Raw genomic sequence first — 26,898 nt, 5'->3', positions numbered from 1 at the left:
TTAAAATATATGTGTATAATGCTTACTGTGGGCCAGACACTGCTTTAAGCTAATTACAAATATTCAGTTAATCATCATAACAAATCTATGAAGGATAGAGAAGGAAATGAGGTACAGGGGGTATAGGAAAAGTTAGAATTTTTGTCATGCACTAAATATGTGAAAAATAGCAACTAAAATTTTTCTTTTCAAGCAGATAGTTATTTCTGTTGGTTTGATTTTAACAGGGTGTAGAGAATCTCATTATTTATCAAGGTATATTTATGGGAAAATGTGTTTGGAACTCAGATTTTGAGGCAAGATGCACACCTGTTCCCACTCCCAGTTGTGGTGTCATTAAATGGATTTTTACTCTTTATATTCCTACCACCTTTCACATTGAGGGCGAGGGCGAGTATTTACTTAGGCAGCTCACTATCACTAGTGGCCTTAAGGCCTGAAATTTGGAATGGAAAAGAGCCAGGAGGTCTTAAGTTTTCAGCATTCGAAGGTTTGAGGACCAGAGTTTTCTCTGGGCCTCTTTTTGGTGTAAACACCTCTGGGTTTGAGATATATATTTGGTTTCATGTCAGCACAGTGACCAGATCTTTCTCTTTTGCCATTTCAGGAATTGATCTAGTTTTTCTTTTCATTGCTACTGCCCCCATCAGCCACAAACTTCTTGTAATGTGCATGTATCAATTTTTAGGTTTCCTACCACTGATACTAACGAGAAATGGAATAGTATAGGTTCCTTCTCTTCCAATACTCATACTACACCTTCTACCTTCAGGCATAGTTTTTTCATATCTCTTCTACAGGTCATGGCTTTGGGGTAAATAGAAATGTTGAAATAAGATCCCTGAATACTTTTAAAAGAAATATTGTAACAAATATTTGTTGAGCACCAATTATATACCAAACATTGTTCTAGGTGTTTGGAATAGACAAGGTAGACCCTATGTTGTGTCATAATGGCTGAGGATTGGGGCTGGGGTGGGGTTAGGGGAATAGAGGAAGTATCTTTTTTTTTTTTCTTTTTTTCTCTCTGTCCCAATTGAACCAGTGTCAAAGCAGAGTAGAGGAATGTCCTGATCTACCCCCCATCGATACTGTATGACTTGGGACTCTAATGTTAGGTTAATTTGCTTACTCCTGTTAAAACTGGAATTGTTTTCTAGCAATTACAGATTAAAGGTAGATCCATAGGAAGAAAGTTTTTTTTCTTTTCGTCTTCTTTTTTTTTTTTTGCAGTTAGGCAGAAATGGTTTTGAATTTCATATGAATGTCCTGAAAACTTTGCAAATAGTCTGATTCTTTTACTTGTTTTCTCAAGTAAAGATCAATGCAATTGTTGCAGCCCTTAGTTTTACAGTCAGAACTGTTAAATCTTGTTTCTGAAATTCTCTTCCTTAGTTATTTCTGTTGTTGAATTTGAGAAAGCAGAGTTCTAGTACAACTTATACTTAACTTTTTTTTTTTTTTTTTTTGGAGACAGAGTCTTACTCTGTTGACCAGGCTGCAGTGCAGTGACGCTATCTCGGCTCACCACAACCTCTGCCTCCCAGGTTCAAGAGATTCTCATGTCTCAGCTTCCTGAGTAACTGGGACTACAGGTGTATGCCACCATGCCCAGCTAATTTTTGTATTTCTGGTAGAGGAGATGAACTCCTGGCCTCAAGTGATTTGCCCACCTCGTCCTCCCAAAGTGTTGCGATTATAGGCATGAGCCACCGTGCCCTGCAAACTTCTGATTATATATTTTCATAAGGTATTCGTGGTTGAAATAGGTGATTTTCTGAGACTTTGATCGGGAAGTTTATACCTCTGATATTTTGTCTTCTGGTGTCACACCTGCCCTAGCCTTCAACCTTGGATCTCTTTTTTTTTTTTGAGACTGAGTCTCGCTCTGTCATCCGGGCTGGAGTGCAGTGGCATGATCTCAGCTCACTGCAAGCTCCGCCTCCCGGGTTCACGCCATTCTCCTGCCTCAGCCTTCAGAGTGGCTGGGACTACAGGCGCCCGCCACCATGCCCGGCTAATTTTTTGTATTTTTAATAGAGACGGGGTTTCACCATGTTAGCCAGGATGGTCTTGATCTTACCTCGTGATCCGCCCGCCTCGGCCTCCCAAAGTGCTGAGATTACAGGCGTGAGCCACCACGCCCCGCCCTGGATTGATCTCTTAATACTAAAACTGCTGGAGAAGAATCATTACAGCCATCTAGGTTATTTTCTTCTCAGATTTATGGTCAACAAAGATAGGATTTCAGGGCTACCAAAGTATCCTTTTATTTGTCCTTAGTCAGCTCTGTCTTCCATTCTGCAAAGCAAGGATTCTTGTTCAACTTCTATTTCTTTTCTCTTAAATAGAAGATATTGCTTCATTTTCTGTAGGGAAAGTAACACCAGCCAAGAACTCACTCTCAGCTTTTAACTTTCCATGTATTTACCTCACTCTGTACCCGTTTTACTCATTTATCTCAGAGGAAGTAATATTTCTCTTTCCTACTTGAAGCAGATTCCCTCAAGTTCCTATGTACTTTGACGTGTGTGTGTTACCTTTTCTGTATTTTCAACTGCTTCCCTCTCCACTCACTCCTTACCTTCAGCGCTAACCCTACCCACATATTTCCTGTATTAAAACAAAAAAACCCTTCTCTAATTTGAGTCGGCTTTATGGATCATTACTCTGTACACTACTTCTTTTTGTTGTCAAACTTTGTGAAAGAGTAATCAGTAGATGCCAATTGTACTGCCTCGCTTTGTCATTCACCCATTGGTCTGAATTTTCTCGCCACTTTATAAAGATAAGGACAGTAGTAATTTCTTGCTAAAAGTAATAACAATTTCTCAGGTTTTCTTAGTTGACTTGGCCAGCGTTTATTATGTTGACTTGCTCTTAAAACTTCTACCTTTTCTGAAAGAGTTCTATTCAGGTTGGCTTTCTCTCTCTCTGGCTGTTGCTTCATAGTCTTTCTTAGTGGTGTCTACTTGGTGGTGGTCTTCTTCCAAGATATCTTTAGCTCTGTGGTTTTTTTTTTTTTTTTTTTTTTTTCCCCGAGACAGAGTCTCGCTCTTTTGTCCAGGCTGGAGTGCGGTGGCATGATCTCTGCTCACTGCAGCCTCCGCCTCCCAGGTTCGAGCGATTCCCCTGCCTCTAACTCCTGAGTAGCTGGGATTACAGGTGTGCGCCAGCACGCCTGGCTAATTTTTGTATTTTTAGTAAAGATGGGGTTTCACCATGTTAACCAGGCTGGTCTCTAACTCCTGACCTCAAGTGATTCGCCCGCCTTGGCCTCCCAAAGTGCTGGGATTACAAGTGTGAGCCACTGCACCCAGCTGTAGCTCTGTGGTTTTTTAATCATCATATCTCTGTGCCATTACCTTATGAAAACATTCCCAGATCTTAGCTTCAGATAGCTACAGCTATTCACTAGGTATCTCAATGTTCATATTTCACAAAGGTATCTCAAACTCATGCTCCTGATCCCTATCAGCCTGCTTGCTCTTAGTCCTGCTTTAAATCTCAGCTTAAGTATCTCTTCCTGATAGCTGAATCAGGTTTTATCTTTTGGGATACCACTGCATTTTTAAGCCTATCAAAGCATTATAATACTACAGTTACTTTACTTACATATTTATCTGCAGTGGTATTAATAAATTTCCAGCCTCCTGATGTGAACAAGTCTTACTTGTCTTTGTACTTGTAATCAATAAACTTCTGTTGTTTGTTTTGTTGAATAGTCTCACAAAGAAAAAATTCCAAAATAATTGGTAGAGTTTATATAAAATTATAATTTAAAAATTATTTAAATTAGTATTTGTAAATGTAAACTTGTAGTTTTTTGATCCACTTTCACCATTGCTATTCCTTGTATCTACTTTCAACTTCTGCCAACTTACTAGTCTTAACAGGTAGGATCTATATTAATTCAGATAATTTCTAGAATTGGTAATTAAAAGTTGATTGGGCATTCACAGCCTTTTTCTTGAGATGGGATTTTCTTCCATTAGGAATAATCTTATTGAAGAATTTTAAAACACATTTTTATAAATAGTGCTACCTTGCTTTCCATAATGTTTTGGTCATGTGTGAAATTTTATTTTGGAATTAGTAATAAGTGAAAACTTTGGTTTCATCTAAACCAATGTGCCATTGAATTTATTGTTTTATTGGTATTGTTTTCCCCTTCTTGCCTTATATGAACACTTAGAGAAGAAAAATTAAGAAAATCAAATGCTTTATTCTCTCTTAGTTTTAATACCAGTTCTGCTAACAGGTATTTTTCTATGTGAAGCAATTTTTTTTGTTGCCAAAGTAAGCCAAGGTTTAGATTCTAACTGTGTGAAGTAGTGGATAAGGACACTCAGGGTCAGTTCTTGGTTCTATCTGGCTGTCTTTCCTTGCACCCCTGACCCCTTTTGCTCTGATTCTTTCTAACCCATGGTTAGCAGTCTCAAAAGCACTAGTGGCATCTCTTTTAAGTACTAAACATGTGGGGAGAGTATTTCAGTAGAATTGGTTATGGCCACTATATCTTTTCTAGAGAACAAAAGTACCTCACCGTTGAAATTAAAAGAGAAATAAATTCTGTGTAAGTATACCATTTAGGCCAGATGCAGTGGCACATGCCTGTAATCCCAGCACTTTGGGAGGCCAAGGCAGGAGGATCTCTTGAGCTCAGGAGTTTGAGACCTGCCTGGACAACATAGCTAGACCCTATCTCTAAAACAATAAAACACATTAGCTGAGCATGGTGGCACATGCCTGTAGTCCCAACTACTTGGGGGGCTGAGGTAGGAGGATCCCTTGCTTGAGCCCAGGAGGTCAAGGCTTTAGTGAGCTGCGATTGCAGCACTGCACTCCAGCCTGGACAACAGAATGAGACCCTGCCTCAGAAATAAATAAATAACAATCTACCATTTAAAAATAATCTGAATATGTTTTTCTTACTCTTTCCTTAAATAACCTCATAAATAACCATAAAATTTATTCACTTCGTCTACAAGGTACTTAAAGCAGTTTTTGTTCTGGTTTTTCCTTGAAATAGCCAAAACATGCTGTTGGAAAGGCAGATGGTAGATTAAGCAGATTTCATAGACCTTTGTGGTGATTGTCATTCATTTCCTTTCCAGCCTTCATTTTAAAATGAAAATACTAGGTGAAAATTGGGAAATAATCCGAATAATAAAATACTGTGGTGTACTTAGAGTTGTAGTCTGGAACTGTTTGCTTCAAGATATTTCATTAGCTTTTTTTGAACAACAAACAATTTCAAGTTATATATAGACTTAGCTGGTTTCTCTTCAAGCTATTAGCTGGTTAGGGAGATGATTCGCACCTTTCTGATAAATAATGCTAACCGTGTATGTAAATTTTAAATGTTCTAAAAACCCCATTTAAACTAAAAAGACAAGCGAAATTATTTTAATATTATCTTTTATTAGGCTGGGTGCAGTGGCTCATGCTTGTAATCCCAGCACTTTGGGAGCCCGAGGCGGGTGGATCGCTGGAGGTCAGGAGTTCGAGACCAGCCTGGCCACCATGGTGAAACCCCGTCTCAACTAAAAATACAGAACATTTGCTGGATGTGGTGGCGTGTGCCTGTAATGCCAATTACTCAGGAGGCTGAGGCAGGAGAGTCTCGAGCCCAGCAGGCGAAGGTTACAGTAAGCTGAGATTGTGCCACTGCACTCCAGCCTAGATGACAGAGTGAGACTCTGTCTCAAACAAACACACAAACAAACAAAAAAACTTTCATTAACCCCAGATATAAAAATTATTTAGCTACTTTAGATTTTTTGGTACTAAATCTTCACAATCCACTTTGTATTGTACACTCACAGCATATTTTATCTCAGCTGGGTCTAACCACATTTCAACTGTGCAATAGCCACGTGTTAAGACTAAAGCCTTCCGAATGGACAACTTAGTTCTAAACAGCTTGGTATTTGCCCTACTTTGGGAGAGATATGGTATTTGACATGTTTTGGGGCCACCCACCACTGGTTTACCTCACTTTCTATAACACCCTTGGGCTTTCTTTTTTTTTTTTTTTTTTTTTTTTTTTGAGGATTCACCTTTTTTCTGTTCTCAGTCTGTGTAGCTGTGAAGCCTGCTCTGTTTCTACGGGTACGTGACTCAGATTGGGCAGTTGGAGCCTTACAGTTCTCTTACGAGGTTGAGACTTAACGCTGAGATTTCATATACAGAGTGAGGTCCTCTTACCTGTGCAGTGTGAGTGTGAGGGTAATCATCTTGAGACAGGATAGGTTCTGAGAATAGAGCAAGCACTGAGAAATGGAGAGAAGGAATGTAGACCCTTGCCATAGGATTTTGATAGTTCTGTTTTTTCCATAATTACAGTAGAAGCTCAGAAGATTGAGAAATTAACCTTGTTTTTTTTTTTTTTTTAATTAGTGTACATTGGGTTTTCTGTCACTTGCAAGAGTGACATTCCAAGTAAATAAGTATGGATTAGGGAGGTTCAGTATGGTGTTAGAATGCCCCAGCAGCTGAAGGTCGTTCTCTTGTTGATCAGAGTGGGGGTTTTCACCAGGTAGAAGTCAGATCCTTTGTGATTCCCAGGATCTCAGATGCTTGAATTGACTTTTTTTTTTTTTTTTTTTGAGATGGAGTCTCGCTCTGTCACCAGGCTGGAGTGCAGTGGCCTGATCTAGGCTCACTACAAGCTCCGCCTCCCAGGTTCACGCCATTCTCCTGCCTCAGCCTCCCGAGTAGCTGGGACGACAGGCACCTGCCACCATGCTCGGCTAATTTTTTGTATTTTTAGTAGAGACGAGGTTTCACCATGTTGGCCAGGATGGTCTTGATCTCTTGACCTCATGATCTGCCCGCCTTGGCCTCCCAAAGTGCTGGGATTATAGGTGTGAGCCACCACGCCCAGCCTGAGTTGACTTTTTACCAGGGTTTTTACAGACCTGTTGGTGGGCAGATACTTAACTATCTACTCAATGAAAAAGATCAGAAATGCAAATAACACAATTATTTATTCCCCTGATGGTGGTCTCACTGAGTCTTATTTGCTTTGCCTGTGAGTTTAGAACTTATTGTTTCCAACTTTTATTGAATTTTAAATCTCTTGTCTTTTAGGGACTTTTAACTATAAATTCCTTAATATTTTTCTTTTCAAAATAAAGTTCCTCTGTAAGAAGTATAAATGAGTTTACTATGACCACAGTAATGCAAATATATATAAATATATATAATAATGCAAATATACATAAAGAGAAAATTAATTTCCCATTTTCTCTTGCCACTTTTTGCCAAATCCAGTGTTAACAGCTTAGTATATATCATTGATACTATATTACAAAAAAAGGAAAACAGAAATGGAAAAATATATTAGATATATGGTTGACCCTTGAACATCATGGGTTTGAGCTGCATGGGTTCACTTATATGCAGATTTTTAAAATAAATATATTGGAAAATTTTTTTTTTTTTGGAGATTTGCAACAATTTGAGAAAACTCAGATGAACCATGTAGCCTAGAATTTTAAAAAATTAAGAAAAAGCCTGGGCGTGGTGGCTCACACCTGTAATCCCAGCACTTTGGGAGGCCGAGGCAAGTGGATCACTTGAGGTCAGGAGTTCAAGACCAGCCTGGCCAACATGGCGAAACCCCATCTCTACCAAAAAATACAAAAATCATTCGATCGTGGTGATGGACGCCTGTAGCCCCAGCTACTTGGGAGGCTGAGGCAGGAGAATCACTTGAACCGGGAGGCAAGAGTTGCAGTGAGCCGAGATCGTGCCACTGCACACCAGCCTAGGTGACAGCAAGACTGTGTGGAAAAAAAAAAAAATTTAGTCCGGGTGCAGTGGCTCACCCCCGTAATCCCAGCACTTTGGGAGGCTGAGGTGGGCGGATCACAAGGTCAAGAGATTGAGATCATCCTGGCCAACATGGTGAAACCCCGTCTCTACTAAAAATACAAAAATTAGCTGGGCGTGGTGGCGTGCGCCTGTCGTTTCAGTTACTCGGGAGGCTGAGAGAGAGAGAGAGAAAAGATTCTTTTTTTTTTTTTTTTTTTTTTTTTTGAGACAGCGTCTCGCTCTGTTGCCCAGGCTGGAGTACAGTGCTGTGATCTTAGCTCACCACAACCTCTGCCTCTGCCTCCCGGGTTCAAGCGATTCTCCTGCCTCAGCCTCCCGCGTAGCTGGGACTACAGGCTTGCACCACCGTGCCCTGCTAATTTTTTGTAGTTTTAGTAGAGACGGAGTTTCACTATGCTGGCCAGGCTGGTCTCGAACTCCTGACGTTGTGATACGCCTGCCTTGGCCTCCCAAAGTACTGGGATTGCAGGCATGAGTCACTGCGCCTGGCCTAGATTAGATTCTTACTGTCTGAAGTAGTGGATAAGGACACTCAGGGTCAGTTCTTGATTCTATCTGGCTGTCTTTCATTGCATCCCCTACCCCTTTTGCTCTGATTCTTTCTAACCCATGTTTAGCGGTCTCAAAAGCACTAGTAGCATCTCTTTTAAGTGCTAACCATGTGGGGAGAGTATTTCAGTAGTAGTAGTTATAGCCACTATACACTATATCTTTTCTAGAGAACAAAAGTACCTCACCACTGAAATTAGAAGAGAAAATTATATATATATATGTGTGTGTGTATATATATGTGTATAGATGTGTGTGTGTGTGTGTATATATATATATAGAGAGAGAGAGAGAGAGAGAGAGAGAAAGTCATTCAGGCAGTCTGGCATGCAAAGACAGAGAATCTGAGAGTGACACAAAAATAAACAGAATAGTTTTTCTGCTTTAAAAGTCCTGCGTTCATCCTTCCCCACCCCTGCAACTCTGGCAACCACTGATTTTTTTTTTTTTTTTTTTGAGATAAGAGTCTTGGTCTGACACCCAGGCTGGAGTGCAGTTGTGCCATTTCAGCTCACTGCAACCTCAGCCTCCTGAGCAGCTGGGATTACTGGTGCGCACCACCATGCCTGGCTAATTTGTATTTTTAGTACAGACAGGGTTTTGCTGTGTTGGCCAGGCTGGTATGCAACTTCTGACCTCAAGTGATCTGTCTGCCTTGGCCTCCCAAAGTGCTGGGATTACAGGTGTGAGTTACTGCATGCTGTCACTGATTTTTTTTTTTAAACTTTATCCATAGTTTTACCTTTTCAGAATGTCATGTAGTTGGAATCATACAATATGTAGACTATTCAGATTGGATTCTTTTACTTAACAGTATGCACCTAAAGTTCCTCCTTGTCTTTCTGTGGCTTTATAACTCAGTTATTTTTTCACTCAAAATATTCCATTGTATGGGTGTACCACTGTTCGTTGAACCATTCACCCACTGAAGGATATTTTGGGTACTTCCAAGTCTTGACAGTTACGAATAAATATTTGTATGCAGGTTTTTGTGTTAAGTTTCAGCTCCTTTGGGTAAACACCAGGGATTGATGGATTATATATGGTAAGAGAATGTTTACCTTTTAAGAAACTGCCAAACTGTCTTCCATAGTGTCTGCATAAGCAATAAATGAAAGTTTGTGTTGTTTCACATTTTTACCAGCATTAGGTGTTGTCAGTGTTTTGGATTTTTGCAATTCTAATAGATATGTAGTGGTATCTTATTGTTGTTTTAATTTGCCGTTCTCTGATGAAATATGATGTTAAGGCCGGGTGTGGTGGCTCATGCCTGTAATCCCAGCACTTTGGGAGGCCAAGGTGGGCGGATCACTTGAGGTCAGGAGTTCAAGACCAGCCCGGCCAACATGGTGAAACCCGGTCACTAATAAAAATACAAAAATGAACTTGACGTGGTGGCACGTGCCTGCAGACCCCGCTACTTGGGAGGCTGAGGCAGGAGATGTGCTTCAACCTAGGGGGCAGAGGCTGCAGTGAGCCGAGATCATGCCACTGCACTCCATCCTGGGCAACAGAGTGAGACTCTGTCTCGAAAAAAAGAAAAGAAATATGATATTAAGCATTTTTTCACTTGCTTATTTGCCATTGGTATATCATCTTTGGTGAGATGTCTGTTCAAATGTTTTGCCTTCTTTTTAATTGGGCTGTTTGTTTTCTTTTTTCTTTCTTTTATTTTGGAGACAGGATCTCGCTCTGTCATCCACGCTGGAGTGTGGTGGCACAATCATGGCTTACTGTAGCCTCAAACTCCCAGTCTCAAGTGATCCTCCCGCCTCAGCCTCCTGAGTAGCCGGGACTGCAGGCACTCACCACCAAGCTCGGCTAATTTATTATTACTATTATTATTATTATTATTATTATTATTATTTGGAGAAATGGGGTCTTGTTATGTTGCCCAGGGTAGTCTCCGACTCCTGCCTACCTGCCTCAGCCTCCCAAAGTGGTAGGATTATAGACGTGAGCCACCATGCCTAGTGGATACCAATCTCCCAGTCTGACTTGTCTTTTCATTTTCTTAGCAGTGTCTTTTGAAGAGCAGAAGTTGTTCTTCGGTTGTTTTGTTTTGTTTCGTTTCGGGTCCTGCTCTGTCACCCAGGCCTGGAGTGCAGTGGTGTGACTTTGGTTCACTGCAGCCTCTTCCCCACAGGCTCAAGCCGTCTTCCCACCTCAGCCTCCTGAGTAGCTGGGACCAAAGGCGCATGCCACTGCACCTGGCTAATTTTTGTATGGTTTTAAAAATATTTTTTGGAGAGACAGGGTTTTGCCACGTTGCCCAGACTGGTTTCGAACTCCTGGGTTCAAGCAATCCGTATGCCTTGTTCTCCCAAAGTGCTGGGATTATAGGCATGAGCCACTGCACCCTGCCAAAGAGCAGAAGTTTTAAATTTTAACACTATCCAACGTATTAGTTTCTTCTTTTCACATATTGTGATTTTGGTATCTTATATAAAACATCATTGCCAAACTCAAGATCACCTAGATTTTCTTCTGTGTTCTAGAAATTTAGTTTTGCAGTTTACACTCAAGTCTATGATCCATTTTGAGTTAATTTTTGTGAAAGGTATAAGGTTTGTGTCTAAATTTCATTTTGTTCACTTGTTGGTGTCCCCTTGTTTAAGCAGCAGTTGCTGAAAAGACTGTCCTTTCTCCATTGAAGTGCTTTGACTCGATTATCAAAGATCAGTTGACTGTTTTTTTAATGGATGCATTTCTGAGCTTTTGTATTCTGTTTTATTAGTCTAATTATGTTTTTTTTCCCCACTGATACCATACTATATTAATTACTGTAGCTTTATGGTCAGTCTTAAAGTTGGATAGTGTCAGCCCTCTAACTTTGCTCTCATAAAATGTTTTCTTGCTACTCTGAATCTTTTACTATCTATATAAACGTTAGAATCAATTTGTTGATAATCCACACAATAACTTGCTGGGATTTTGATTGGGATTGCTTTAAATGCATACAGCAAGTTGGGAAAGAACTGACGTCTTGACAGTGTGGAGTCTGTCTATGTGCATGGAATTTCTCTTCATTCTTTTGATTTCTTTCATTAGAGTTTTATTGTTTTCCTCATATAGAGTACTTGGGATTATATGTGTGAGCCACCATGTTCGGCTAATTTCTATATTTTTAGTAGAGATGGGGTCTCACCATGTTGGCCCGGCTGGTCTCGAACTCTTGACCTCAGGTGATCTGCCCACCTCAGCTTCCCAAAGTGCTGGGATTACAGGCGTGAGCCACCATGCCTGGCCTGAACATTGTCCTTTGATTCTTTCTTAGAGTTTCCATTTCTCTGCTTTTGCATTTTGCCCATCTTTTTTCCATTAGAGCTCTAGGAATATTAATTAGAGCTTTAAAAAAATTAGTAGTCTGATAATGCCAATATTTCTGGTATATCTGAGTCTGACTCTGATGCTTGTTTCTTCAAACTGTGTTTTAGCATGCTTTAAACTTTTTCATTGGAAGTCAGACATAGTACATGGTGTAGAAGGAACTGAGGTAAATAGGCCTTTAGTGTAAGGTTTTGTGTTTATCTGGCTAGGGGTTAGGCTATGTTCACTGTTCACTGTACCTATAAGTATCAGAGGCCAAAATTTCCTCTAGTGTTCATGTTTTTGTCTTCCCTGTTGTCTTTTGGTTTCTCTGGAATTTCTTCTTAAATAAGGTCTGAGGTGTGCAGTTTGTTTAGTTGTATTCTCCACTTAGTATACAGGAGCCATATTTGTATAGTGGTAAGGTGTAGAGGGAGGGAAGTGTTCTATAGCCTAAAGATTTGTTCTCAGTCTTTTAGTGAACCTGTGCCCCTGGTCTGTAGTCTCTACAAGTACTTCTAAGTTTTAGTTTTTCCCTGCAGTGAGACAGGAGTGCTAGAGGATGCTGGTATTGGGTATTTCATTACCCTAAGTCTAAGGCTAGAATGCTCTGGAGTTGAATATTTCCCTTCTAGATTGGTAAGGCTCTGGTGGAACCCTGGTAGGTTAGTCTCTGATAATTAATTTCTCTTGAAGTCAGGCCTTGTTAAGGACAGAATGCTCTGGGCATATTTCATCATAACTACGTATTTTTTTCTGATCTTCGCTATGATAATCTGGCAGGGCTTCTGGTTGTTAAAAACTGACAAAATGTGGAGGCCTCTCAGACAGGGTCCTGCTGTAGTTTTTAATTAAAACTTGTTCACACTGAACCTCCAGCTTGGTTTAGGCTTTCCTACCTTGGTAATGGTTCCCAAGGAGCTTTCTGCAGTTGTAAGTTGTGGTTCTCTGTATCCTGAACCTGCCTGCCTCTCTCTAATTTTGGGGGCAGTGGTTTGCCCTGTGACTCCAATTTCTGCGATGGCTTTAAGAAGAGTTGTTGCTTTTCACCTTTGCTTTTCTTTTGTTTTGAGTATGGAATGGCAGTTTTTAACTCCTTAAATTCCAGACCAGAAACCGGTCGTCTGCAGGGCTAATTTTTTTTCTATATTTTACTTTTCTTATTAAAGATTATAACATATCTCTAGCTGCATAATATACTACAATATGGATATACTAGATTTATTCAACCTTTGTTTATTGATGGACATTCAAGTTTTCTCAGCTTTTTTCCATTATAAATAGTACTGCTAAAAATATTCCTGTACATGTATATTTCCATACTAGTGCTGTTATTTCTTTACATTTACTCTTAAAAGTGGGATAGCTAAGTCAAAGGATATTTGTGTTTTTAATAATACATATTGTCTGATTACTTTGCCTAAACATAGCAGTGTATGAGTTTCCTTTCTTTGGCTATTACTGGATGTTGTCAGTCTGGTAGAAGAGAATGGTATCTCATCATTGCTTTGATTAGTACTTTCTTGAAAACTGGTGAGGTATGGAGCATCTTACATATGTTTATTAACATTATAATTTCCTCTCTGGATTCTTTATTTGTGGACATTGACATTTACTTTCAGTTGGGTTATTTGCTATTCCCCTTATTAATCTGTTAGGCACAATTGATAATATTTCTTAAAATTATACTTTTAGAAAAAGTTAGAAAATTGCAGCATAAGAGAAAGTAAAAATCACTTATCTGTTCACACAGATAAACTCCTAGAGTTTTGATACTAATATTTTTCTAAGGATATGTATATATATCAGCTTTCCTACCATAATGAAATTTTATGTGGCATGTTATAGTTCCACAACTACATTACATATGATTTTATTAATTTTTAAATACAATATCGGAAAAATATGAAGCAATATAAAAATGTTTTTAAAAATGCAGGTCATGACCTACTCAATTGATTGCATGACCCACAGTTTGAAAAACATTGCCTTAAACCAGGGTTTCCCAGCCCCCAGGCCATGGACAGGTACTGGTCTGTGGCTGGTCAGGAACTGGGCCGCACAGCAGGAGGTGAGTGGAAGGTGAGCGAGTCAAGCTTCATCTGTATTTGCAGTGGCTCCCCATAGCTCCCATAACTGCCTGAGCTCTTCCTGCTGTCAGATCAGTGACGGCATTAGATTCTCATAGGAGCACAAACCCTATTGTGAACTGCACATGCAAGGGATCTAGGTTGTACACTCCTTATGAGAATCTAATGTCTGATGATCTGTCACTGTCTCCCATCATCCCCAGATGGGACCATCTAGTTGCAGGAAAACCAGCTCAGGGCCCCCACTGATTGTACATTATGGTGAGTTGTATAACTATTTCATTATATGTTACAGTGTAATAACAATAGAAATAAAGTGTACAAGAAATGTAATGTACTTGAATCATCCCAAAACCATCCCTCCACCCACCCGTCCCCCCATCCCCCCATCCCCAGTCCATGGAAAAATTGTCTTCCATGAAACTGGTCCCTGGTGCCAAAAAGGTTGGGAATCACTGCTTTAAACTACATAAATATATAACCTTGGCTTCCACCCGTAATCCAGCACTTTGGGAGGCTAAGGCAGGAGGATAGCTTGAGCCCAGGAGTTTGAGACCAGCCTGGGTGATATAGTAAGACCTCGTCTCTATAAAAAATTACAGAAATTAGCAAAGTGTGGTGGCACACACCTTTAGTCCCAGCTAATGGGGTGGCTGAGGCAGGAGGAGGAGCACTTGAGCCTAGGAAGTGGTGGCAAGATTGTACCACTGCACTCCAGCCTGGGCAACAGAGTGAGACCCTGTCTCAAAATAAATAAATAAATTATATACACACACACACACACACACACACACACACACACATACACACACACACACACACACACAGAGATATATAAAACCTTGATAAAAAGTAAAAACCAGTTTTAAAATATAGGAACATGAAATTTATCTCTTAATTCAATTTAATAATTTCAAAGCCTTCTAAAATTTTATTTACATTTTTAAGAGACTCATTATTACTAAAATATTCAAACATCTAAAAGTAGATGAGGTCAGGAGTTTGAGACCAGCCTGGCCAACATGGCGAAACCCTGTCTCTACCAAAAGTACAACAATTAGCCAGGTGTGGTGGCAGGTACCTGTAATCCCAGCTACTCTGGAGGCTGAGGCAGGAGAATTGCCTGAACCTGGGAGGCGGAGGCTGCAGTGAGTTGAGAATGTGCACTGTACTCTAGTCTGGGTGAGAGCGCGAGACTCCGTCTCAAAAAAAAATTAAATTAAATTAAATTAAAATAAAATATAAAAATAAAAGTAGAGGAAATAGTATAATGAACCCCAGTGTCCCCATCCTTCACTTTTATAGTTAACACATTTTGCTAAATTAATTTATCCCTGTCAACTTAAAAAAAAAAAAAAAAACTCCTGGATTATTTTTAAGTGAATCTCAGGCTCATTGTATTATAAAAGTTAATCTTTGATTATGGAGAGACAATAGATAATGAAATTGTAGTTACATTTAAAAAGAAAAGAGACCTTACAGTTAACAAAATCAGCCATAATTTTATGTCATCTAATGATCTACATTCACGTTTACCCAGTTGTCTCAAAAATGTTTTTTATAGCTGCTTTGTTTGAACCTGGATGCAAACAAGATGGCATGTTGTTCATATTAATTAATATTTTAAGTCTCATAATTTATAGTAGCTCTTCTTGCCTTTTAAACATTTTATTCCATTTATTTATTGGAGAGTAGACTGCATTTTCAATTTGGCCAAATGCTTCCTTTGGGTGTTAGTTAGCTTGTTCTTCTATCCCTCTTTTTTCCTCTAAATAGTAATTAAATACAGAAGTTTATTTAGATACAAATTCAATTCTTTGGCAGTTGTACTTAAAAGATTATGATAGAAGCTACTATATCTTGAAGTTTCTGTGGGCAGGAATTTGGGAGCATCTTGGCTTGGCAGTTTTGGTTTGGGGTCTCTCATAAGATTGCAGTGAGATGTTAGCTAGGGTTGTCGTTAGAAGGCTTGACTGGGGTTGGAGAATCCACTTCCAAGATGGCTCCCCTCACATGGCTAGCAAGTTGTTCTCTTGATGGGAGGTCTCACTTATTTACATGGGCCTTCCACAAAGTTGCTTAAATATCCTGACAGCCTTGGTGGCTGGCTTCTCCCAGGTTGAATGATCTAAAAAAGTAAGGTAGACGCTGCATTGTCTTTATGACCTAGACTTGGAAGTCACATCATTCACTCTCCAATATTCTGTTGGTCACACAGACCGTCCTTGAATCACTGTGGCGTGGCATGGATGCTAGATAGTCAGGATCATTTAGGACCATTTTGGAGGCTTGCTACTGTAGATGATTTCAGTTTCAATTTCAGAGTACAGGATTTATACATCTTTGACCTTATCTTTCTTGTAAACTAAAAGCCCTGGTTCCTAAAATACTAACATAGCTTGCTTTGTTCTACCATATACATGTAATAATTTCAAAGTAACAATGCTGATATTAATTACTAAAAAGACTACTGAATGCAGTTTAAGATTTCTTAGTGTTTCTTTTTGTCCTTAAAATATACCCCCCAGCTGTATATAGTCAGTATACTCTATTGTAGACAGTTTATGCAACCAATTTGATAAACATAAATCCACCTAAATGTGGATATGTTTCCAGTTTTTTAGGGATTGCTTTTTTTCCCTTTTTGATTTAATGATGTATTTTAATTATATAAAACTTTTACTTGGTTTCAAACTCTAAACTATAAAACAGGTACATTCAGAATAGTGTCACTTCCATTCTTCTTTTTCTTGTTCTCTCCCTTACCCATGGGTAACTATTTTAAATGTTTGTTTCTTCCTCCAATGTTTCTTTTGTACATATTCACATTCCCTTTTTATATATATAAAAAAAAGGTAGCAATGTTGTAAGTGCTCTGCTGTACCTTTTTCTTTTCATTTAACCATATATGCTGAAGTTTACTCCATGTTAGTAGACAAACATCATTTTAGTAGACAAAAATCACGCATTGCTTAGAGGCACTGCACTGTGTGGGTATACTATAGTTTATTCAGCTAGTTTCCTAATGATAGATATTTTCATTGTGTAAATAATGCTGCATTGAATAACCCTATGCATACATCATTTTGTATTTTGGCCAGTGAATTTTTGGTACAAGTTCCTAGAATTGGGATTGTTAAGTCAAAGGGAAATACTGAATGTGATTTAGCTAGATATTGCCAAATTTCTCTTCAGAGGGCTTTTTTTTGTGTATTTCTACTACCAATGTATGAAAGTGTTTCTTACAGCTTTGTCAGTAGACTCTGGAGTTCTACTTTTAGATTTTTGTCAATTTAGTATCTTGGTCAAGTTTTAGTTTGGGAAATTAATTAATTTATATTTATTTTGAGACAGAGTTTTGCTCTTGTTGCCCAGGCTGGAGTGCAATGGCATGATCTTGGCTTACCGCAGCCTCTGCCTCCTGGGTTCAAGCGATTCTCTTGTCTCAGCCTCCCAAGTAGTTGGGATTACAGTCATGCACCACCATGCCTGGCTAATTTTGTATTTTTAGCAGAAACGGGGTTTCTTCGTGTTAGTCTGGTCTCGAACTCCCGACCTCAGGTGATCCGCCCATCTCAGCGTCCCAAAGTGCTGGGATTATAGGCGTGAGCCACTGTGCCTGGCCACAAATTTTTATTGTGAGCAAGATTAAGCTACTTTGCATTCACTTAGGGGCGCTTCGCTCTTTTTTCGGATGAGCTAATTGTCTCTTTCTCTCACTTTTTTGTAAGGTCGTTGATCTTTTCCCCCCCTAATTTAGAGTTTTTAACTTTGCATTCACTTAGGGGCACTTTGCTCTTTTTTCAGATGAGCTAATTGTCTCTTTTTCTCACTTTCTGTAAGGTCGTTGATCTTTTTTCCCCCTAATTTAGAGAGTTTTTATTTTAGTTATATATACAGATAGAGAGAGAGAGAGAGTGTCTTGCTTTGTTGCCCAGGCTGGAGTGCAGGAGTGCAGTGGCACGATTGTGACTCACTGCAACCTCCGCCTCCCGGCTTAAGTGATTCTCCTGCCTCAGCTTCCCAAGTAGCCAGGATTACAGGTGCCCACCACCATGCCCGGCTAATTTTTTTTTTTTTTTTTTGCGACAGAGTGTCTGTCGCCCAGGCGGGAGTGCAGTGGCAGGATCTCAGCTCACTGCAACCTCCACTTCCTGCATTCAAGTGATTCTCATGCCTCAGCCTCCTGAATAGCTGGGATTATAGGCATGAACCACCATGCCCGGCTAATTTTTGTATTTTTAGTAGAGAGAGAGTTTCACCATGTTGGACAGGCTGGTCTCGAACTCCTGACCTCAAGTGATCCACCTGCCTCAGCCTCCCAAAGTACTGGGATTACAGGCGTGAGCCACCGTGCCTGGACTGTAGTTGATACTAATAATCACTCTGCAGTATAAGTTGCAGCTATTTTTTTTCCAGGTTGCTATATTCTTTTAATTTTGCTTGTGGTATTTTTAGCCATGCAGAGGATTTTTATTTTTACATAGTCGTATTTGTCATATTTATTATTTCTTGGTATAAATTATTTCTTGATTCCTAGTTGGAACTTTTTTTCTACTCTTAGGTTATTAAGGAATTCTGTGTTTTTTTTAAAGTACTTTTATAGTTCTTTAAAAAAATTTAGATAACTGATTAATTTGCTTTTTTTTTTTTTTTTTTTTTTTGAGATTGAGTTTTGCTCATGTTGTCCATCCAGGCTGGATTGCAATGGCACAATCTCGGCTCACTGCAACCTCTGTCTCCCAGATTCAAGCAATTCTCCTGCCTCTGCCTCCCCAGTAGCTGGGATTACAGGCACCCACCACCACACCTGGCTAATTTTTTGTAATTTTGTAGATTCATTTGCTTTTTATGCTGGTGTATAGTGTGAGAGACAGACAAGTTTTATCTTTTTCTGGCTATTCAGTTATCCCAATACCACCAATTAAAAAGTCCATCTTTTCCACACTGAATTGATATGCCATCTTTATCATATAGTAAAGGTCCATATGTATGTGGATATATTTCTGAATTTTCTGTTTTATTTCATGTTTATTTACCAGTATCACACTTTTTAACGATGGAAATGTATACTGGTTTAATATCTGATAGTGTGTACACATACCCCCTTTCTCTTTCAGGTGTTACTTTGCTATTCTTAATTATTTTTCTATGTGGATATACATTACAGAAAAACAATAAGTATTGTGAAAAATTGGGCTGTGTCTAATTTATAAACTAACATAGGGATAATTAACATCTTTATCATGTTTAGCGCTGCTATCCATTTGCTCATGTGTACTTTTCTGTCTTGTAAGAGTGTTTATAGTTTAAAGGATTTCTCACATTTCTTATGTGAGCTTTTTAAATTTAATTCATTGATTAGCTATTACTAATGGGGTCTTCCATTTTATATTTTAACTGGTGGTTGATGTTAGTGACTACTATATGTAATATTCTACTTTTTTAACCTGTTTAACTGTGTGTAATAATTTTTTTGTTGTCATTGAGTGTTTATGGCTCTCCGGAGGCCAAAAACTTGTTATCTGCATTTAAAGATAGTTTTAGCTTTCCTATGTCAATTCTTAAATCTCGAATTCAGTGCTGTTTAATGGAAATAGAATGTGAGCCATTGTATTTTAATTTAAAATCATCTGGTAACTTCATTTTAAAAAAAGAAAGGTTGAAATTAATAACGTATTTAACCCAGGTGCGGTGGCTCGTGCCTGTAATCCCAGCTCTTTGGGGGGCCGAGGTGGGTGGATCACCTGAGGTTAGGAGTTCGAGACCAGCCTGGCCAACATTGTGAAACCCCATCTCTACTAAAAATACAAAAATTAGCCAGGAGTGGTGGTGCACACCAGTAATCCCAGCTGCTTGGGAGGCTGAGGCATGAGAATCACTTGAACCCAGGAGGCGGAGGTTGCAGTGAGCCAAGATCGTGCCACTGCACTCCAGCCTGGGCAACAGAGTGAGACTCTGTCTCAAAAAAACCAACTCAACAAATAATACATTTAACCCAATGTATCTAATTATTTCAGTATGTAATCAAGACCACAAATTATTGAGATATTTTATATTCTTTTATTTTGTACTGTCTTCAAAATTCAGTGTGTGTTTTGCACTCATAGCATTTTTATTTTTAATTTTTTTCTATATACTTTCAATAATTCTCAAAGTCATACCAGAACTTGTAGCATTTTTTAACTAGCCACATTTCAAGAGCTCATTAGCCACATGTGGCTAGTGGCTAGTAGCTACTGTATTGGACCATGCAACTCTTAATGCTGTCTTTTATCTTTCTGTGTTACATAATGCCACCAATATAATGTTAAATAACAGCAGAGATAGCGGTATGTGTATATTTGATAACTGACTTACTTTTACTCAGCATGCTCAGTACATTTCCACATCAATAATTATATCTCTACAACATTTTTCAAAGTTACATGGAGTGGCATAAGATATACCAGAAGAACTTTTTTGACATATTGTTTTGTTTTCTAAGTGTTTTATTATTACATTGCTTTAGTGATCATGCTTACAGCTAAATCTTTGTAGTCTTGCCACGTGAAAGAGTATGCAATTTAAAAGTGGTATACAGTTGCTTTGATTTGTGTATTTTGTTTAGTAATGAGATTAAATATTTTTCGTGTGTTTTTTGGACATAGGCATTCTTTTGCATATTGACAGTTCATTTGATGTCTTATTTTCTGTTGTGGGATTGGTATTTTTTTGTATTGATTCTTTTGTTGTTGTTGTAGTTGTTTGAGATCTTGGTCTGTCTCCCAGGCTGGCGCGATCTCGGCTCACTGCAACCTCCGCCTCTCGGGTTCAAGTGATTCTCCTGCGTCAGCCTCCTGAGTAGCTGGGATTACAGGCTTGTACCACCAAGCCCAGCTAATTTTTTTGCATTTTTAGTAGAGACGGGGTTTCACCATGTTGGCCAGGCTGGTCTCGAACTCCTGAGCTGAAGTGATCCGCCCACCTCGGCCTCCCAAAGTGCTGGGATAACAGTCGTGAGCCACCACACCCAGCCGTTTTTGTATTGATTTGTAAGATCTCATTTTATATTAAGGATATTAATCTAGTATATGTTATAGATACTTCTCCAGTTTGTCCTTTTCTTTTCTTTCTTTTTTTTTCTTTTTTCTTTTTTTTTTTTTGACAGGGTTCACTCTATCACCCGGGCTGGAGTGCAGTGGCGCAATCGCAACTAACTGCAACCTTGACCTCCCAGGCTTAGGTGATCCTCCCACCTCAGCCTCCCGAGTAGCTGGGATTACAGGCATGTGCCCTACATCCAGCTGTTTTTTTTGTATTTTAGCAGAGACGGGGTTTTACCATGTTGTCCAGGCTAGTCTCAAAACTTCTGGCCTCAAGCGATCCACCCACCTCGGCCTCCGAAAGTGTTGGGATTACAGGTGTGAGCCACCGTGCTCCAGCCCTCCTTTTTTTTTTTTTGGAGACTGGGTCTGTCTCCTTCTGTCACCCAGGCTGGAATGCAGTGGCCCTGCAGCCACAGACTCCAAACTCTGGGGCTCAAGTAGTTCTCCTGCCTCAGCCCCCCAAGTAGCTAGAATTACAGGTGTGCACTACCACACCTGGCTAATTTTTAAATTTCTGTAGACAGGATCTCTCCATGTCGCCCCAGGCTAGTCTCAAACCCCTGGCCTCAAGCAGTCCTCTCACCCCGATCTCCCGAAGTGCTGGGATTACTGGCGTGAGCTACCATGCGCAGCCATCATTTGCCTTTTATCTCTCTTCCATATTGTTTCCTTAGGCAGTACTTCTACATTTTCATTTAATGAATTGAAATCTGTTGGCTTTTTACTGCATTTTTCTTTGATATAACTGTCCACCTCCTTGTGGGATTATACATTTGTCAAACACTATTTTATCTATTCTTTCTTCACTGACTTAAATTGGCTATTTTTATAATTATTAGATATATAACTGGGATTTGTTTTCTGGTGTGTATTATTTTCACTGTTCTGTCAGTCCCTATGGTATGACACAGGTCAGATTAATTTCTAGTAGGGCAAGTGTTTATTTTCAGAAATGTTTTAGCTGGTACTCTGGTTTGTTTTCTTCAAGGATAATTTTAGAATTATTTTGTCAAGTTAAGTCTCCTCACTCCTGGTGACAAAAGAGAAAAACCATTGGTCCTTTTATTGAAATTGCTTTAAAATACAGAGTTTTATATGTGCGCGGTACCTCAAACCTGTAATCTGCCACTTTGGGAGCCAAGGTGGGAGGATCTCTTGAGTCGGGGAATTCAAGACTAACCTGGGTAACATAGAGAGACCCCATCTCTACCAGAAATAAAACAAACAGAAAAATTAGCCAGATGTGGTGGTGAGAGCCCATGACCCCAACTATACTTGGAAGGCTGAGGTAGGAAGATCACTTGAGCTAAGAGGTCAGGGATATAGTGAGTTGTGATGGTGCCACTGTACTCCAGTCTGGGTGACAGAGTGAGTGAGACCCTGTCTCAAAAAAAAAAAAAAAGAAAAGAAAAATACAGAGTTTTACAATTTGGTGTTTATTAATGAATTTTGTATTTTTTTTTTTTTTTTTTTTTTTTTGAGATGGAATCTTGCTCTGTTGCACAGGCTGGAGTGCAGTGGCACCACCTCGGCTCACTGCAACCTCCACCTCCCTGGTTCAAGTGATTCTTCTGCCTCAGCCTCTGGAGCAGCTGGGATTACAGGTGCACGCCACCATGCCTGGCTTTTTGTATTTTTAGTAGAGATGGGGTTTCACTATGTTGGCCAGGCTGGTCTCTAACTCCTGACCTCAGGTGATCCGCCCACTTTGGCCTCTCAAAGTGCTGGGATTATAGGTGTGAGCCACCACGCCTGGCTCAGTTTTGTATAATTCTTGTTAAAGTTTAGTCCTGGTCATTAGTAGTAATTTTTTTCTATTGTGAAGTCATTTAAATTTTATTTTCTAGTGAATTGTTGCTTCATATATGAAGTCTTTTGCTTTTTTTTTTTTCTTCTTTGAGACAAAGTCTGGCTCTGTTGCCCAGGCTGGAGTACAGTGGCTCAATCTCAGCTTACTGCAACCTCTGCCTCCTGGGCTCAAGCAATCCTCCTACTTCAGTCCCCCGAGTAGCTGGGACTAAGATAACACACCACTACGCCAGGCTAATTTTTGTAGTTTTTGTAGAGACAGGGTTTCGACATGTTGCCCAGGCTGGTTTCATGTTCCTGACCTCAGATGATCCACCTGCCTCAGCCTCCCAAAGTGCTGGGATTATAGGCATGAGCCACAGCGCCCGGCTGTCTTTTGCTTTTTGAATATTGATTTTTCTTTTTTTGAGATGGAGTCTCGCTCTGTCACCCAGGCTAGAGTGCAGTAGCGTGATCTCGGCTCACTGCAAGCTCTGCCTCCCAGGTTCACGCCATTCTCCTGCCTCAGCCTCCCGAGTAGCTGGAACTACAGGCATCCACCACCATGCCCGGCTAATTTTTTGTATATTTAGTAGAGACGGGGTTTCACTGTGTCGCCAGGATGGTCTTGATCTCCTGACTTCATGATCCGCCCACCTTGGCCTCCCAAAGCCCTGGGATTACAGGCATGAGCCACTGGCAATTTTTGTTTTTAATCTCATACATAATATCTAGCCTTTCCTATTAAATATGACATTGGTTGTTGGTTTCAGGGAGGTACCATAATAAACTTTTAAGAAAGACTCCTTCTGTTGCAAGTTTACCAAGAGTTCTTTGCTCTGTTTTAAAAATTAGGAACTTACCTGAACCAAGTTCAGATGCCTTTTTTGTCTTCGTGTTAGTTTTTCTGCTTTTCACAAATGTAATGAATTATATTTCTCATTCAGTTTGTGTGTAAGTTTCCTTTAGGATTTCTAAATCTCTCACAAGTACGTTTGTATAGTTTGTGTGTGTGTGCTATGTGCTATTTTAGGTTTTGGTAGCAGGACTAAGCTGTTTTTTATAAAATAAAGTTGTAATTTCAAATTATATTGTTTTTCCTCAAATTCTTGCTTTTAGGTACTCTGGAGCTGTATAAACAATTAAATTACATGTTTATTGAGGCATTTAGAAGTCGCCTAACATCTTTCTTGGCCTGTACTCTTTTTTTTTTTTTTTTTAATTAAAAGCAGTTCTTTTACCAACTTTTAATTTTTTGATAAACTATATTGATTTTATTCAGCTTCTAAGAGACAATTTGATGTCTAAAACATTAATCACACCTAGAAACTATACAATATGGAGAACAGCAGGGTGATTTTTTTTTTTTAAATCATAACTGTTTTTGCTGGGAGAAGAAAATAGATTAGATGTTTTCCTTGGGATTTATTTATTAATATTATTAAGTCCAGAGAGAAAGATGAATGTTATTAAAGTAACAAAGTAACACTTCTTTTCAAGGATTAATTCTTCCTCTACCAGCCTTTTATTGTTAAAAATTGTGAATTTATGGAAAGGTTGTAGGAATAAGTTTCTAATGTATTAATTATTCTCATTCTTAGGTGCATTTTATCTGGTGTTTGAATATATGGACCATGATCTGATGGGACTACTGGAATCAGGCTTGGTTCATTTTAATGAAAATCACATAAAGTCATTTATGAGACAGCTCATGGAGGGTCTGGATTATTGTCATAAGAAGAACTTTTTGCATAGAGATATTAAATGTTCCAATATCCTTCTAAATAATAGGTATGGGTATGAACTTTATATATATTTAAAATGAGTTTTACCATGGACATGTACATGGAGAGAACAGACTGGAAACCGTAGCGGCGGGGAATGTTGGGGGTGGTGAGCGTTGAAAGTTACCTATTAGGTACAGTGTCCAACATTTGGGTGATGGGTACCCCAGAAGCCTAACCCCTACTATTACACTTGTAATACCCATGTCACCAACAAACACATGTACCCCCGAATCTAAAATTTTTAAAATAAAAAAAAGATACGGTGTTACATGATGTTGCACCTTGATTATGTTAAAAAAGATTTAAAATTTAGTTTACTTTATACAAACTATGTAAAAATAATCAGGCCAGCCACAGTGGCTCACGCCTGTAATCCCAGCACCTTGAGAAGTAGAGACGGGCAGATCACTTGAGACCAGGAGTTCATGACCAGCCTGGCCAACGTTGATGAAACCCTGTCTCTACCAAAAAAATACAAAAGTTAGCTTAGTGTGGTGGAGCATGCCTGTGATGCCAGCTACACAGGAGGCTGAGGCATGAGAATTGCTTGAATCCAGGAGGTGGAGGTTGCAGTGAGCTGAGATCATGCCACTGTACTCCAGCCTAGGTGACACAGCGAGACTCTGGCTCAAAAATAAAAATAAAACTAATCAACAATATTATAACTTGGGATACCTCAAAAGTTGTGTTACATAGCTGTTAGTGGCCGGGTGGGGCAGCTCAGCCTGTAATCCCAACACTTTGGGAGGATGAGGCAGACGGATCACTTGAGGCCAGGAGTTCAAGACCAGCCTGGCCAACATGGTGAAACCCTGTCTCTACTAAAAATACAAAAGTAAACGCGGTGTGGTGGCACACGCCTGTAATCCCAGCTGCTAGAAAGCCTGAGGAACGAGAATCGCTTGAATCCCAGAAGTGGAGTTGAGTGGAGTCAGTGAGCTGAGATAGTGAAGTGCCACTGCACTCCAGCCTGGGTGACAAAGCAAGCAAGACTCGGTCTCAAAAAAAAAAAAAAAAAGAAAATCTAATAATAGTCTGTAATGCATATAAAATAATACTTAGTTGACTTTTCTGTTTGCTATTATGCCAAGTAATGTGAATGGATCATCTAATAAGCAATGTAACTTCAGCTTTAGGTTAAGAATAGATTTTAGAAAAATTTAAAAAAGCAGTCACAGTTGTAAAGTGAACTTCTTGGAAGTGTGTACACACACATACACATTCACATATTTAAAACTTATGTAAATAAGGTTAGATTTGTAACATCTTATATTTGAACCCTGGTAATTCTCTTGTAATTGGTACTGTTTGTTAATTTAAATAAGGCATGGCTGGTTCTCATTTTAATTAATAGACAGTGTTCTATGCACCTAGCCCCTCTAAAACTGGAGAATTAAACAAATTAAAAGTGATGTCACTTCATTCTTGAGCACTGTTACCTTGAACAAGAAATTTGTCTTACTGCTAAGTAATAAAAATGATCTCATTTTATTTTCATTGAAGTATGCTTTTCTAAATAGGAACTGAATAGTAATAAAATACTATTCTAATATTATAATACAGTAATTATAATAATCATATTACTATAATAATTTTAAGACTATCCAAGGATAGTTTACTTTCTTGTTTTGTGAATTTATCCAGTACTTGCCTTTGCCTGTATTACCTTGATGATATTGCAGTGTGAGCAGAGTTAAAGTTTACATAGGTTTTTTTTTTTATCAGTTCTAGGCATAGAATATAAATGTGTATTGTCAATTCAGAGTAAATTAATACCTTTTGTTCATTTGGTCTTATTTCCACCAGAGGGCAGATAAAACTTGCAGACTTTGGACTTGCTCGATTGTATAGCTCAGAAGAAAGGTAAGCATACCTTCAAATGAATATTGTAGATACTAGAGTTTAGTATTAGAAGCTATACTAAGAATACCTTATTGATAGTTTTATTTTTTAAAAGAGAAGTTTACTTTTCATGGTTAGTACATAAAACATTGAAATTTTATACCATATTGGGTTGATTATTGTAATTACAATATTTTATACATTATCTCAATTTAAAAATTGATCTTTAACAGGTAAAAATGATTTTTTTAAATGAACATCTTTAAGTGTAACTGAAGTGAACTTAAATTTCTAATGCGAATTCAGATATTAAATATTCTTAATGAAAACCTTTTAAATTGCATTTTTAAACTTATAAACTTTGGTTTCATTATTATTTTAGACAGGTTTTATTGTTATATCTACAGTTCTTTGTTTTTTTAACTCCCTAGAACCCTTTATTTAAACCAACTGTTGGGAGGATGTTCACTGTATAAGACACAAAAATGTAGAACTTTTCTGGCTAAAGTTGGATTATATACCCAACTTGGCTTTCTTTGTGCCTGGTGGTAGTGAAATATGATTTGTCCTATTAAAACTAATATGGGATTTCAAAATAAAATA

At 38.8% G+C, this 26,898-nt stretch overlaps 1 protein-coding gene across 4 annotated transcripts in view; it reads left to right on the top strand.

Annotated features, from left to right (window-relative positions):
• Nucleotides 1–26,898, top strand: part of CDK13 (cyclin dependent kinase 13) — a 146,665-nt gene that overhangs the window by 71,127 nt on the left and 48,640 nt on the right. For all 4 annotated transcript variants that reach the window (XM_003808700.7, XM_003808701.7, XM_034963997.3 and 1 more), the window contains exons 6-7: nt 24,268–24,457; nt 26,260–26,316. In XM_003808700.7, the coding sequence (XP_003808748.1) occupies nt 24,268–24,457; nt 26,260–26,316 (247 nt within the window). The remainder of the gene's footprint in view (nt 1–24,267; nt 24,458–26,259; nt 26,317–26,898) is intronic.

This window comes from Pan paniscus, chromosome 6 (assembly GCF_029289425.2).
Source record: "Pan paniscus chromosome 6, NHGRI_mPanPan1-v2.0_pri, whole genome shotgun sequence".
NCBI lineage: Eukaryota > Metazoa > Chordata > Mammalia > Primates > Hominidae > Pan > Pan paniscus.
This window is presented reverse-complemented; position numbering and strand designations above follow the sequence as displayed.